This window comes from Malus domestica, chromosome 04, assembly GCF_042453785.1.
Source record: "Malus domestica chromosome 04, GDT2T_hap1".
Classification (NCBI taxonomy): Eukaryota; Viridiplantae; Streptophyta; class Magnoliopsida; order Rosales; family Rosaceae; genus Malus; species Malus domestica.
Window position 1 is genome coordinate 31,690,399 of NC_091664.1, and position 15,431 is coordinate 31,705,829.

Here is a 15,431-nt window from a genome sequence, read left to right on the forward strand (position 1 = left end):
CAACGAAAGTGATGAAATCATATATACTTACTGCAAATGTGCCTACAAGAATTGATGTCTCTGTTGGATAAAATAATGAGACAGTAAATGATTTATCTGTTGCACGCCTGAAGCGTGGCAGATTTTTAGACTCAAAAGGTTTAGTTATTCGAAAGAAGAATAATATGGCACTACTGAACTATTGCATTCCCGAAGCATAACTGTTGCATGCCAGAAGCATGACAGTCGCCGTATGGATACACGTCCCAGATAAGACAATCCACAGACATGGGAATGTTGATGTCTCATACATAGAGCATAATAGACATATAGGTTCCAATGACTCAACTCCCGGAAGTGGAGATTAAAATCCAAGCTCTATAACGCTCAAGAGGAGGTTATGATCCACATTCTCTAAATTATGACTATCCTGGAAGAGATAGCGTCATGCCCTTGAAGAGGCAACGGATATCCAAAGAAATGAAAAGCTTTTATGCATGCGCATGCACATGAGAATACGGGATCACGGATTGATGATAACCAATGGTAATTTTGGTTTTTACAAATAGCTACTAAATTCATCAATGAGCTGTGTTAATATTGAGTCACATTCTCTTGTTCGTCGACAAAAGAAAAATTATTGGCCAAAATGGAGAAAGGCAATTCCATTACAATTTTGTAAGAACGTGATCAAATGAACCTATATATATATTTGAATACAATACAAATAGCCAAAAGATGTTGAACCAATGAGGCATTTGTAATACAGTGTAATACACTCGCATGATATGACACAAGGTTACTAATTGAAACCTGAAATTATACTCTTGTAAACGAGTTCATATAAATGGAGAATTATATACGAAGGGTTGTGAGTCGCCCACATCATATCTCCATAAGTAAATTCCTCAATTATACATGGGAGCAAATTGCTCTGTATAAATTCCAAAGGAAAATGTGTCATGAAGTGTAGAAAATCCCTAAAGGATTCAACTTGCTTGAAGTAAGCCCCTGAAGGGTAAAACATAAAATATGTACTCAATACCAATGGAGGATATAAATTGCCTTAGTGAGTACTATCATTATGATATTGTTGCAACATACTAAAATCTCTTGCAAGAGTCAATAACATTAAATTAGAACTCTTGAAGAGTTGATGATATTAAATTGGGACTCTTGAAGAGTCTAGAAAAATTATAAAGTGTTGAAGGAATTATTGTCTCGAGCTGCAGATCGAACAATCTACCAACACGAATCTTATCCATGATATTTATGATATTAAAAGAACCATATGGATTGAAGATTATGAGTTGAATACTCATATGATGAAGACACTAAGAATAATCATTTATCTTCGTGAGGGTAAAGATAAATTAATATTTGGTCCAGAAATACCATATCTTAGTGAAGTATATGCTTTATTGTATTTGGCACAATACATTGAATGAAATAAAGCTTATTTATTAATATCTCCAAGAAATTACAGATATGTACATACACATGAGTTAAAACAAATAAACAGGATGGAGCCTTCACAAAGGTTGCTCATGTGAAGCCTCAGTACTCGGAAGTACCCCAGAAGGGGGAGGCACTGGAGATTGATCATGTGGCACCCCAGTACTTAGCAAAACACCAGAAGGGGAAGGCATCAGTTGCTTTCGGAATCTAGCAACGAACCTCTGGTGATCACTTTGAATCCGACTTTCGGATTCCTGCAGTTGAACAAGCTTTCTTTTCATGCTCGTAGAGTAACTATTTGCAAGCACGTGTAACACCCTATTCTCGTGCTTGAGCCCTCTGATCTCTTGTTTAAGACTTGCCACCTCCGCCATCAATGATTCAACTTGGCGAGTTTGAGCAAGTAGACGTTGGCCCATATTGGACACAGAGCCAGCACACTGAACACTGAGAGCCAATGAGTCTTGAACGGCCGACTCTTCAGACCGTTCTGAAAGGATCTTGTTATCCCTTGGAGTGAAAAGATTCCTAGCTACCACAGTAGCGGTTATGTTATTCTTCATCACAAAGTCCCCAACCGTAAGAGAACCATTAGAAGATAAGAAGGATGGGCGCCATATATTATCCTGACGCTGCTCGTCTGTATCACTCCTAAGACTCAAATCTAAGCAAATGTTAGATGGGCAAGTCATTTTTCAGAAATGATGAAGCAAAAACAGAGGTCAAATAAAATTTCAAAGGTGCAAGATAGGGGAAATTTCTACAAGCAGCAACTTTCTGAGCATACTCTTGAACACAATTGATGTCTCTATAAAAGAAGAGGCAGCATAGCCACTTGTTCAATGATCGATAAGGCACCGCTCTCCGAATTTCAAAAGCCAGATTTTCCTGAATAAAATTCGTTGGCATTTTTCAGATATCGCGTGCAACTTTGTCAAAGATCTCTGACAAAGTTGAAAACGCGTAAATGTTACTGTTCTATTTACACCACAGTTGCTGACAAGAGTAAAAGCACAGCACCACCACTTGCTATTGAGAAATCTCTATATATGTCGACATCTGTTCTCCATAACAAGGCAGACCCGCAACACTGCAAGAATACCTAACTCTTCCTCATCTCCGAGAATGCATCTTCAACATAGCATCTCGAAATACTCAGTTTTCTTCCTCTCCGAGAATACCTCTTCAAACATGTCACACCAGAGCAAGAGTATCACATATCTTCAGGGACCAAAGCAAGATTATCTCATATCATGCAATCTCTCTGTCATTTCCTTTGTCCTTGTTCTTGCCTGCAAAGACAAGGATAAAGAAAGCAATATGTCGGAACCTCCATTCAAACTCCCGGTAAGGAACCGACTGCCTGGAACCTTTCCTGATTGCTTACCTAGTATTGCTCTCGAGTAGTCATCTTTAACGGTTGGAGCTGGGTCTCCAGTCACCAAGAAGTGATGAACCATCCAAATGCAAGGGTTGCACTCTACTCCGGCATCAGAGGGCAAATACTGCCGGAGAAGATGCCACACATGCATGGGGGAAAAGCAGAGAAAATACTACTTAAGCAAGGGGAGTAAGTAAGGAAAGTGAAAATGATACATTGAAGCATGTGGAGACAAGCGCAACAAACGCGTGCTGATTCATCCCTGACAAAACTGAAGATCACTTGCCACATGAAGCTCCTCATGGTCCAATTTCATTCAAGATCAAGCCTCGAAGGTCCTTGAAGAAATCACAAGTCCGATTCAAGATCAAGTGTTTACTACTCTTGAATCAAATTCCGCTCCAGATAAAAGGAGTAAATTCAGATCTTTGGATCAAGTCTAGCAGAAGATCCTCCAGCCCAGTTCAAGAAAAAGCCTGTGGAAAGTTAACAACAAGTAAAGCAACTCTTTCAGCAACTCTTCTTACTAAGAGACTAAAGCAGAACGATCAACGATCAACCTAAATGATTTGAAATCAGGGGGAGATACTCATCAGGGGGAGCATCCAAGACAGATCAAGATTCTAACGAGTCATTCGAAGACTTGTGGCCATCCAAGGAGGAGTGTTGTAAATATTATGTGGATGGTCCACATGAATAGTTTGTTACTATTTATGCACAGTATTTTCACTATTCATTTGTGGAAAATTTGTAAAGTGAATAGTGCTTTCTTTTTTTTATATAAAGGAAGAAGAGGAGATGAAGTGAGGGGAGTTCACGGGAAAGATGGGAATGAAAAGAAAGAAAGAAAGAGAGGAAGAGAGAGAGAGAGAGGAAGGAAGAGGAAGAGAGGAAGAAGAGGAAGATGAGAGGAGATAATAGAGAGAGTTATCTTTGTACTCCTATTATTTCAAATTATAATGAAAGCACCACTGCTGCCCTGAGGACGTACTCCAGTCACACTGACTGTAGAAGAACCTCGTAAATTTTGTGTCTTGTTTCATTTATTCCACTGCACCCACAGTCAATTTTACAACAATCAAAGCTTTAAAATGAATTATATCTATCACTTTTCCGACCCAATATAGAGCCTCTCACTGCAAATACGATGACAAAAGATTTAACCCTGTTAAATAGTGTGAGTGGATGGCTCTGTTGCCTTTTTAGAAAGGCCACAATGACTGGTGGTGACGTAACGTTTTCCCCATTTTATATTCTCTTTCTGGTGACTCACCTACTATTTGGTTTCTGGATCTGTAGATCTTTGTTTAAAACTAAATTTTTGCAGTAACCAGAGTCCAGATCCAGCGCAGTCCTTTGGTTCCGATATGTGTTAACCATAAATCAAGTATTTTCCTTACTTTCTTGGCTGCTCTAAGTAGGAGTAGGAATGGCAAAGAAGGTCTTGTTGAAGGAATATGATGAAGAAACTCATGAAGTCTGTCGCAGTGACTTTCCTCCCAACTTCGTTTTTGGCGTTGCCACTTCCGCATATCAAGTTAGCGGCTCTTTTTCTTTTTTCTTTTTAAATTGATTTATTTTCATTTATTTATTTCATCAACTGGGGAAGGGATTCAAATTTGGGACCTCTTCCAATAATGCAGCAGAAACACCAGACCAAAATCTAGTTGCTGGAATTAATTTAATTTGATTATGAATTCCGTTTTTCTATATTTTATTGTTTTGATCAGTTTGTTATACAGTGGAGTTATTTTGCTTCTGATGCATGTGATTGGGTGTCGTTTCCAGCAATCTTTCATTGAATGGTTTTAATTTACGTTTCTACTTTGTAAATGAAATTTTAGCCATCACAATCTCAGTTTTTGTTGAATTGCATGTTACTCAGCAATTTTATTTATTTATTGTTTGTTTGTTTAAGTATCTGTACATGTTTGTTTCAAAATATGTACATGATTGTTTCATGGTTAAACAAGTGAACACTAGATAATGTAGTGTTTGTAATTGTGAGTATCCTGTCTTCAATCATAGTTTTGCAAAATAACAAATCCCATTTTCTACTTTTGAGTTGTCTAATGCACTGTCTTGAATTCCAAAACTCAGAGTCTATGAATTTTCGTTTAGGGGCTTCTTGTTTATTTGTAGGTAGAGGGAGCCTGCAAGGACGGTGGTAGGGGTCCCAGCATTTGGGATGCTTTTTCACACTCAAAAGGTACCTTTTCTTCATTGAGCTTGTGATAATATCTTCGAGGACCTGAATTTTTCTTGATTTTGTCCAATCTGATACTATTTTTAGTTAGCAACTTACGGAACTTATTATGTATGTCTTGGTTCATTAGGGAATATCATTGATGGAAGCAATGGGGACGTTGCAGTGGATCAATATTATCGGTATAAGGTTAGTAGAAAGTTGGTCATAACCGAATCAATCCTTTTGGTCTTTGGCATTATGTCAATGCTATCTTCCCAAAACTGTTTGTATTTGCGATGTCTCTACTAGTTTTCAATGTCATTTCCCCAAATTTATGTTGATGGTTTAGGAAGGGGAAGAATGTGGTCAGTTCTGGCCTCATTTGTTAGTAGTGTTTTCTTTTTATAATGGTTTAAAAGAACATGATAAAATTCTTACACTTGCCGTTCTTCATTCTGTTCAGATAGTTATGCAAGTCTGAAATTTCAATTTATCTTAGTCATTTAACACAACTCACAATCTATTTAGTGCTAACAGGAAGATGTTGAACTCATTGCCAAGTTGGGATTTGAAGCTCATCGTTTTTCCATAGCATGGTCTCGAATATTCCCTGGTATGCTACCTTTTGCCATCTATAGAGTTCTTTCTAGTGCTAAAACACAGGATATTATCAATTCACTGTCATCTGGTTTTATGTTTAAAAGTTACTTTCTCACCTTCATTTCCTTTTTAGCATTTACCTTCTCATTTGACTCTTCTTGACATCCTACCCCTGGGAAGTGATCTCTGCATTTAAATATGGTAGTGAAGGTGATTTGAATGGCATAGATGCTTGAGCTAAGTTGAAATGTTATTGATCAAATCTTCAAGATTAATGGTCAATAATAACTTCAAGATTGAATGGATCTTTCACAAGTTCGGCAAATATGAATGGACAATGTTGTGGTGATCTTTAGACGAAAATATTTATAATTGGCTCCTTGGGAAAACTTAAGATAGTTGCGGCAGAAGTCTCCTTAGCTGTCTAAAGTTTTGAAAACATGTGGAGATTACAATATGAGATGTTTTAAGTATATATCCCCAAGCAGAATTCAGACAAGGACTTGAAAAAGTTCTTGAAGCGTACGTCCATGTTTCATTCTCTTGGCATAGCTTAATTGTGATGACGATTGTATATTTCTTCTGGTTCTGTTTGTGCAGATGGTTTGGGAACCAAAATCAATGAAGAAGGGATTACTTACTATAACAATTTCATCGATGCTCTCCTTGAAAAGGGTATGAATTTGTTTATTTTCATTTTCTTCTGGTTGATTGGCTCCTTTGGAAAACTTAAGGATAGTTGAGGAAAACCTTTTCTAATTGGCAAAACTTTTCTTGAAGTGTATTTGCATGTGTATTCAACAATTTGTTCTTGCAGGCATCCAACCTTATGTAACACTGTACCATTGGGATCTACCCTTGTACCTTCATGAGAATATGGGAGGGTGGCTGAATAAGCAAATTGTGTAAGTACTATATCATCATTTTTAAATATCAATTTTGTTTTATTATTGCACAAGTGAAGATATCTACTCAATTCATTCGAACTCTTTTCTTGAAATTGAAATTGCAGAGTGCTGTAAGATCCTTCCATTGTAAATTTTAGATAGATATGTTAACATCACATGACGCCTTTCCATGAACAACTGCAATCATTTCTGTTAGACAAACACTAGACTCTATAGTAAGAGTTAGGAATTATTCTAACATTTAAATTATGATATAGGACTACCTAACACTTAATTCATATGTACAAGGCACTAGATAAAACAAATTAATAGACTTGTGAAAATAAATTAAATGCTCATATAGGATGCAAATGATGAAGCTGAGGTAGGAATTAAAATAACAATTAGGAAGAAAATTAAAGAACTCACAAATGTTAACATGCAATTCCAGAAATACAAAAAAGATTCACCAGCAAGGTAACTACCACTGTAAGATGCTTGATTCCTCAGAGAATGCTGCACGTTTCTGATTGGGTCTTATGTGGTTGTTTAGGTCCACAACAACATGCTAAAGTTAGTGTTTAGTGAGGTTGAATTGTGGGAATGTGGGCATAACATATGTTGCAGGTATGGCAATTTGGGTAATGGGAAAGTTAGGAAAAGGGATACTGGAATCACTCCAGCAAGGGCTCTTGGAATCACACCAATAGTTCTCAAGAATCACTCAAGCAAGGGCTCTAGTAATTAATGACTCACATTAAAGTCTTAGAGGAATTCTAAAAGTCTAATTATATTGATTGATAAAAACAAGACCATATGCCCTAGGAAAACTAAAGAAAGCCTAGCAAAACAGTGCTAAAACATCTAGAAGCTCCAGCATTTTCAAATAAAATCAGACAAACTCTGAATTCTTCTAGAAGCTCTAACAATTATGGGCTCATTTGGAAGTGTTTTTAAAATGGCTGAAAGTGCTTTTGGTGAAAATGTTCATGAAGCTCATCCTTAGTAAAAATGTAAGTAAATCCTAGAAAAACACTTAAAAGTGCTTCCTGCAAGAAGCACTTCAAATGCTTTTAGAACTGCTTAAAATTTTGTGAATCGATCCACAAGAACCCAAGTTGCAAGTTCATCCCTTTTCTTCCTTTTGGATGTAATGAACTCAAGGCACATGAGCTAAAATATAGTCTGCCTTTTAGAGCTCGACCCATCGGTTCCTAATACACGTGTTGCTTTTATTTGACCAACCGTACATTGTTCATTCTCTTGGACAACCCTGAATTGCTTTTTGTACAACTATTCTGTGAAAAACTTCATGAGAGAAAAGCAAGTTTTTGATTAGTGTAGACTTATATCAGTGATCAACACAGAGGCCCTTTCTTTATGGACAAACTGACTAAACATATTCAGGATGAGCTTTATATATGGTCAGACTATTGGCATATTGTTTTGATTTAATAGACTAAAGCATGCAAGAATGCTAAAAAAAAGAGTTACGGAGAGAAACTTCAGAAGCAATAGACTTAAGATAAGTAGATATAAAACTGTATACGTAGAATACAATTATAACAAAAGAAGAAATACAGGTGCGGAGGTGGCGACAATTCTGAGTCAAAAGAACCCCAAAACAGAAGAATTTGTGCCATCTGTGCTCCATCATTGATAGAGAGATTGAGATAATGTGGCTTAGAGTAACTAACTCATATATGAGAAGGTTAAGTGGCTCCTGTAGACGATAAAAAAGGAGACATGGACTATGGTGGTTACTAGACCCAATGAAGATTAATAGGGTGCCCATTAGAAAGAATGACTAATTCAATAGAGTAGGTAGTTCTATAGAAGAGGAACAGAAACTCTGGGTAGCAAGAGCATTAAGGGTCTTCTGGTTAATTTAAAGGTTCTATTAGGGGATACAGGTTATTAGCAATCTGAAAATCATCTACAATACAGCACTTTGTCTGCATGCATCAGTATTGGCAGGGGGAATAAAAAAAAGGGAACTTTAACGAAAAGCACCAGGTACTGTTCACTTTAACGAAAAACCACATTTTTACACTAAAAGGTCAATCCTGGTACTATTCATTGTACCCTTTATTTTGTCCTTATCATTAAAACTCAAAGTTTTCAAGCCCTTTTCATTAGTTTTCCTTAAAAAAAATGATATGCAGCACAAACTTCCGTTACTTTCAGGAAACAAATATAATAATTTTTTGTATGTGTTTATGTCATTGTTAGACAATTTCCTCATAGCCTATATGTTATCTAGTGCTGTGAGATTCTATCATACAAGTAGTCAGTTGGATTTTGTGAATGCAGAGAATACTTCTCAGTCTATGCAGACACCTGCTTTGCAAGCTTTGGCGATAGAGTAAAGGACTGGATCACTTTTAATGAGCCTCTTCAGACTGCAATTAATGGTTATGGTGTTGGGATATTTGCTCCTGGAAGGCACTCGTCAACAGAACCATATTTGGTTGCACACCACCAACTATTGGCACATGCTGCTGCTGTTTCCATATACCGAAGCAAGTATAAGGTTTACTGTTTGTTTCTTTGTCTGCTTGTCTCCTTGTTACTCTTTTTATCACTGACCAAGCTCCTGGTATTTGCCATTGATTTCATCACTTTATTTATTAAAGGGAAGATGTTTTACTCAACAAGGGAAGTAATATATTAGTCAGCATTTTAGCAATTTATAGCTTCCTTCTTGTGTAAGATTAGATTGTGATTCTTTGAACAAGCAAATCTTAACACTAGTGTTCTCTCTATTTGTTTTTCCTTTATTTGTTTTTCCTTTCATATATGGAAAAGTGCATGTAGTCAGCTAAAGAACTCATTTAGCTGTTTCCAGAAATATATCACATAATTCGTTTATAAGTTTAGGATATGTTTTTAAGTAGAACTGACATCATATGGGAAAATGTAAACATAATAAACCATGCTCATATATTTGGGTTCAAAATCAGATTTCACGTAAAGTGCAATGAATGTGAAATTGATTGGAAGACAGTCAAGGTTTAAGATACTTACATAGTATAGATTTCTGAATATGGACATAGTTTAGTAGCGGTATCTTCTTTCTCCACTCCACTACCCAAATATTATATATTGTTCTTACTCTTGCTGCTACTATTGTCTTTCAGGACAAGCAAGGGGGACAAGTTGGCTTGGTTGTAGACTGTGAATGGGCAGAGGCTAATTCAGACACAATTGAAGATAAAGTTGCTGCAGCAAGGCGCCTAGATTTTCAGCTTGGATGGTAATTACTTGTTCCCTAAATTATGTAACTGTTTGGTCACAAAAATACTGTTAACTAACTATGTAAGTTCAGATAATATGTGTGGATCTCTCTCTCTCTCTCTCTCTCTCTCTCTCTCTCTCTCTCTCTCTCTCTCTCTCACACACACACACACACACACACACACACACATGAGCCCTCATACAGACTCCTCAAACAATTTTAAAGTGCATTCAATATTCATACAAGTACACTAAATGTGCACGATTAAAGCATCCATACCGTCAGTACATTGGAAAACCTCATGGTAAACTAACAGGAGTAACTGATCTCAGTGTAGTTATTTAATTCTCTCTCTCTCTCTCTCTCTCTCTCTCTCTCTCTCTCTCGCGCGCACGCACACACATACATGAGCCCTCATACAGACACATTCTCAAACAATTTTAATGTGCATACAATATTCACACAAGTACACTAAATGTGCACGATTAAAGCATCCATACGGTCAAAGTACATTGGAAAACCTCATGGTAAATTAACAGGAGTAACTGATCTCAGTGTAGTTATTTAACTCTCTCTCTCTCTCTCTATCACACACACACACACACACAGACATAAGCCCTCATACAGACACTCATTCTCAAACAATTTCAATGTGCATTCAATATTCATATAAGTACACTAAATGTGCACAATTAAAGCATCCACACGGTCAAAGTACATTGGAAAACCTCATGGCAAATTAGCAGGAGTAACTGATCTCAGTGTAGTTATTTAATTGGTGAGAGTAGGGCTGTAATTAATGACAAAACAACATTGAAATACAACGTTTGTATCTTAGTTCTGAGCAGATCCACAAGTTTTCATGTATCGTGCTGTTTATATTGAGTATTCCCCTCTACTTGAAATGCAACCAAATTGTCTTGTTGCCTTCTGGTGAAACCATATTAATTGAAGTATGCATTCTATTTGAATCCTTATAAGATATAAAACCTACTCTGAGACATATAAACAGCATATGGGCCGCATCATTGAATGGGTGCAGATGATTTTAGCAATTTCTCCAGCTCTGCTTGCTGCTAACCCAGGCAGTTCGTTAGATGAATTAAAATGGTTTTCTCCTCTTAGTATTGTTTAGAATCCGTCTGAACTGATTCCAAAAACAGGTACTTAGATCCAATATATCATGGGGAATACCCCAAAGTTATGCGTGAAAGACTTGGAGATCGGCTTCCCATATTTTCAGAGAAAGATAAGGAGTTGCTTAAGAACTCAGTAGACTTTATTGGTCTGAATCACTATACATCAAGATTTATTGCTCATGGAAGAGATAACCATGATGAGGGTGATTTTTATAAAGCACAAGGGATAGAGAGAATTGGTAAAATACTGTAACTACCATGTCATTGGTTTTCACAACAAATTTTCTCTTGATCTTTATGTAATATTCTCTCTTTACCATCAGATGAATGGGAAGGGGGTGAGGCTATTGGTGAGAAGGTATGAACTCTCTCCTGCTGACATATTCCACTAACTGTCCAGCCTCTGAAATATTTTGCTTGGCAGGCAGCATCAGAATGGCTGTATGTTGTTCCTTGGGGCATGCATAAGGTTTTGAATTACATAGCGCAGAGATACAATAATCCCCCAATATATGTTACTGAGAATGGTATGCTTGGAGAGACTTTCCTTGGAAAACAAAATTGAATCTAGAATTTCATTTGTGGTTAAGTGCATTTGCCCATTATATAAATGAAATATGCACTGAGGTGAAATATATATAGATGAAATATATTGAATTAAATTTCTTTTGATTATTGGTCTGGAAAACTACAGGAGTTTGTACTTATTCAACATTATGATTCTTTTAATTTCTTTTTTAAATTACAGGTATGGATGACGAAGATAATGACACCTCCCCACTTCATGAAATGCTGGATGACAAACTGAGAGTTAGTTACTTTAAGAGATACCTTTCAGCAGTTGCCAAAGCAATAAGGTAGGTCGACTTCATTTCATCCATTTTATCATATGAACAAGCTTTCAAGTCATTCTTTAGTAAGTCATGCAAGAAAGACTTTACAAATTCCATACAGGTTATCATGTCATTTAGTGATAGAATTAAAAGCACACCACAAAGTAGCACACAAATATCCTATTGATTTTCCTTATTAACACTAAGATTTGTCAATTGTAGCGTATGAAAATAAGGGTCTTTCCTGCAGAAGATTGTTTTATCTAACTACTTAAAATGTCACAAAAAGTGGTTGTTGTCCCTACTGACCAACCACCGAAAAATAATTATTAGACCGACTTACACTTATCTAAAGTCTACGAAATTTTATATGAACACACTAGACACACAGAGCTACTCTCACACAAATTTTTAGGATTTTTGGAGTCGATTTGCTATTTAAATTAAATCGAACAAAAACAGGACAGAAACAAATTTTAAATAGTTCACCACGAGTTAGGGGAATTGCTATCCACCACCAAATAATCATGCAAACATGTAATGTTTCATTCAAATTCCTTTTATTTCCGGATGAAGATGCTCAAGTTGGCTCAATGTTAGAACTCAACCTATTACTCTTTCTTAGTATGTTAAGAGAATGACGTTTTCAACTTAACTTAGTCCCTAGCATGCAATCTAGAATGGCGTGTTCATAGATTTAACAAATAGAAATCATTAAGAACGAAAAGAGTTTGAGTTATTACAAGGCATCGTAAGTACTGGTGTTGTCTTACTTATCCTAGAAATTGGTTCACATGTTAATCGCAATTAACAAGTACTACTCTAGAATATATGTAGGTCTTCATTCAACAAGGGCAGACACACACATATTCATAGCATTAGAATCCTAGATATGCTTACTAAGTATGCATCCGTAGAAAACATATAAAGAATTCATCAATGAGACAAGTAGTGAACCAATTTTCATCTATTCATAAAAGTAATTCAAATAAAATGTCATAACAAACTTGCAATCATATTCGGGGCTTCAAAACAGCCCCTAACTACTAAAAATTTAGTTACTCAGAATCCTTAAATAAAAATAAAAGATAGACATGAGTTTGAGAAGATAGAACCGAAAGAAAACGACCGAAGCCTCCTCCTTCTTTCCTTCCTTCCCCAACGCTGTTTTTAAACTAATTCTTGCTGCATCATTTTCTTCTCCTTAACTCACCCACTAATAGCCATTTAGTGATGACAATAAGTGAGGAAATTGTAAAATAATTGTAACTCTTTAGGTAGCCTTTATGCCAATTACTCCCTCTTAATCCTCATTTTTTATTCCATTCCCTTTTATATTTGAATAAGTGTCAGCTGTTCTTGGCTGCATCAGTTTTGGCTGCTAGATTTATTGGGTTTATTGCTTTCATTGCAGTTACAAACTGCTCAGCCTCTTGGTAACCTTTCAGTGTTAAAACGGCCATAACTTCTTCTAGAAAAATGATATTAACAATCCGCGAAATGCTCTAGAAAATAAACATCCGTAGCTTTCCAAGCATATAAGGCTCATTCTCGAATTCATTCTGAGCTGTTCGCAACTTGCTTCCAAAGTCAGCTGATCTGCACATGCAGTTTTGACAAATTTGTTACTTAAAATCCCACTTGTGCTATTTTTCTTTTATTTGCTTGACAAATCCCACAAAACAAAAAAACAAAGTAAATAGCTCAAAAATATAAGGAACTAACTAAAAAAAGATAAGTGAATTTGATGTAAAATATATATAAACATGAGCTTATCATTCAGCCCCTGCATGGTGTCGTGCTACCATTACAAGATGGATGAGTACTTAGTTGCAGCATCCATTGTCTTGATGTATAAGGCTAAGGCTTGTGCTGCTCATCTATTTATGCATGAAAATATGCATGTGTACATGGCTTGTGATATTAAGGTCGCATAGATGGGTTATTAGGAGACACGTGGGTGGCTGATACACAGCCCCCAACCCAACCCAACCCAATCCATGGGCGTCCCCAGGGTTCTATCCATGGCTGTTAGGTTTCTAAACCCTAGTATCCTGTCAAATTCAAAATCTTGCATAAATAGGAGGTGGGTTTTTAACTGGTTGCTTGTGCTACTCATCTATTTATTTGTAGTGGGAAACTGCAAACGGGGAAAGACATAGATGTCACATTTCACAAAATATCTTCAATTGGTATTAACCAAAGAAAAGCTTTAGTTGGTCACTTTGTTTCTCCATCTTGAGCATTTTCACATGTCTAGTACATATTTTCATCTTGTTAAAAAGTAATTAACTCATATTAGTGTGTGAACAATGATCTGAAAAGGTTACATTTTTCCTGGACAGGGATGGGGCAGATGTAAGGGGATACTTTGCGTGGTCATTACTGGATAACTTTGAGTGGGCTCAAGGATATACCAAGCGTTTTGGTTTGGTTTATGTTGACTATAAGAATGGGCTTGCGAGACACCCAAAATCTTCTGCTTACTGGTTCTTGAGGTTCTTCAAAGGTGTTGAAGGCAAATATGGAAAGGAAGAGTAATGGACAATTAGGTCCTTAAAGCCAGCCTTATGGACTTCACCCATGCATTGTACCAACTTTAACTGCTTGATGCTTCCGTTGTTTTGAAGACGGATAGGGACTCCCCAGGAAATTGTCTCTCTGGCTTTTGAAAGTTACCCGAAAGTTTTATTTCTGTACCAACTCACTCTTATCCCTAATTATGCCAACCTGAAATGTAGTTTTTTTTTTTTTTTTTACGTCAATGACTGGAACCATCCGATGGAGTGTTACGAACTCTTTATCTTTTTCTGTTTTTTTCTAATGTCACAAACTATTTGTTCTGATTATTTAAATCACCCCAATTGGGCATTGGAACCCTATAGCATGCAGTGTAGCTGCACACTGGTGTTATAACTAATTACTCGAGGTTTGTATGCGGATGTTGTGCGATGCATAATGGCAATGGACGGATAGGCTCAACACGGCCCCTCGAGTGTGGCATTATTTGACATCTTGCCTTACACAATAATATGTACCATACATGTCTCATTTCACCAAGAGGGAAGTGACGCCACTGTTTCTATGGATCAATGAAGTAGACTCTCTGCCCGACAATAGGCCACGAGAATTCAGGGTTCTCAACGATACCTCCAGGTGCATCTTGGAACTAGAAGAAATGTGCACGGGAATTGTCCGTCAATGTCTCGGTATGGAAATATTTTGGTATTTTTCTTTTGCCCATAAAAAAATCCAAGTCCATAACCAGATGTGGATTCGCAACAACCGCATGTCCCAAATGCCTCAAGATGTAAGGGCAAGTCTCCCAATCGAATTCAAGAACAAGAGTTCTCTAATGAAAGTGCTAGATCAGGGACAAGACATTGATCCGAGCATCGTCTCTAATCGGCATGAAAGATAGAACCTTATCGATAATATCTTCCAGAAGATTTAGAAGGTCGCCCATATACTGTTTGGAAACCCCGAAAATCTAAGAAAATCTTTGAGAAAAATGTGCCATATCCCGGGGTTGAGGAAAAATAAAAACAGGGGAAGTGATTGAAAATGCTAAAAGAAACGAGAGAAAATTGGTAAAGTGATAAAAAGAGTCTTCTGAATATGATGAGGAGGTTTTTTCTATAGCAATAGTAGACACTATGATCTTTAGCTCTTTGCAAACAATAGAAGCTCAATGAAATATGTAGCCCCGTCCAGAATTATAGATTTAG

At 36.8% G+C, this 15,431-nt stretch overlaps 1 protein-coding gene across 1 annotated transcript; it reads left to right on the forward strand.

The window, feature by feature from the left end:
- Window positions 1-3,982: 3,982 nt before the first annotated feature.
- Window positions 3,983-14,585, forward strand: LOC103419586 (beta-glucosidase 42). Its single transcript, XM_029099084.2, has 13 exons — window positions 3,983-4,355; window positions 4,961-5,027; window positions 5,155-5,213; window positions 5,544-5,619; window positions 6,207-6,281; window positions 6,424-6,511; window positions 8,807-9,026; window positions 9,634-9,749; window positions 10,895-11,109; window positions 11,194-11,228; window positions 11,295-11,397; window positions 11,619-11,727; window positions 14,049-14,585. Exons 1-13 carry the CDS (start codon window positions 4,248-4,250, stop codon window positions 14,242-14,244), a joined length of 1,467 nt encoding a protein of 488 aa, XP_028954917.2. The 5' UTR covers window positions 3,983-4,247; the 3' UTR covers window positions 14,245-14,585.
- Window positions 14,586-15,431: the final 846 nt, after the last annotated feature.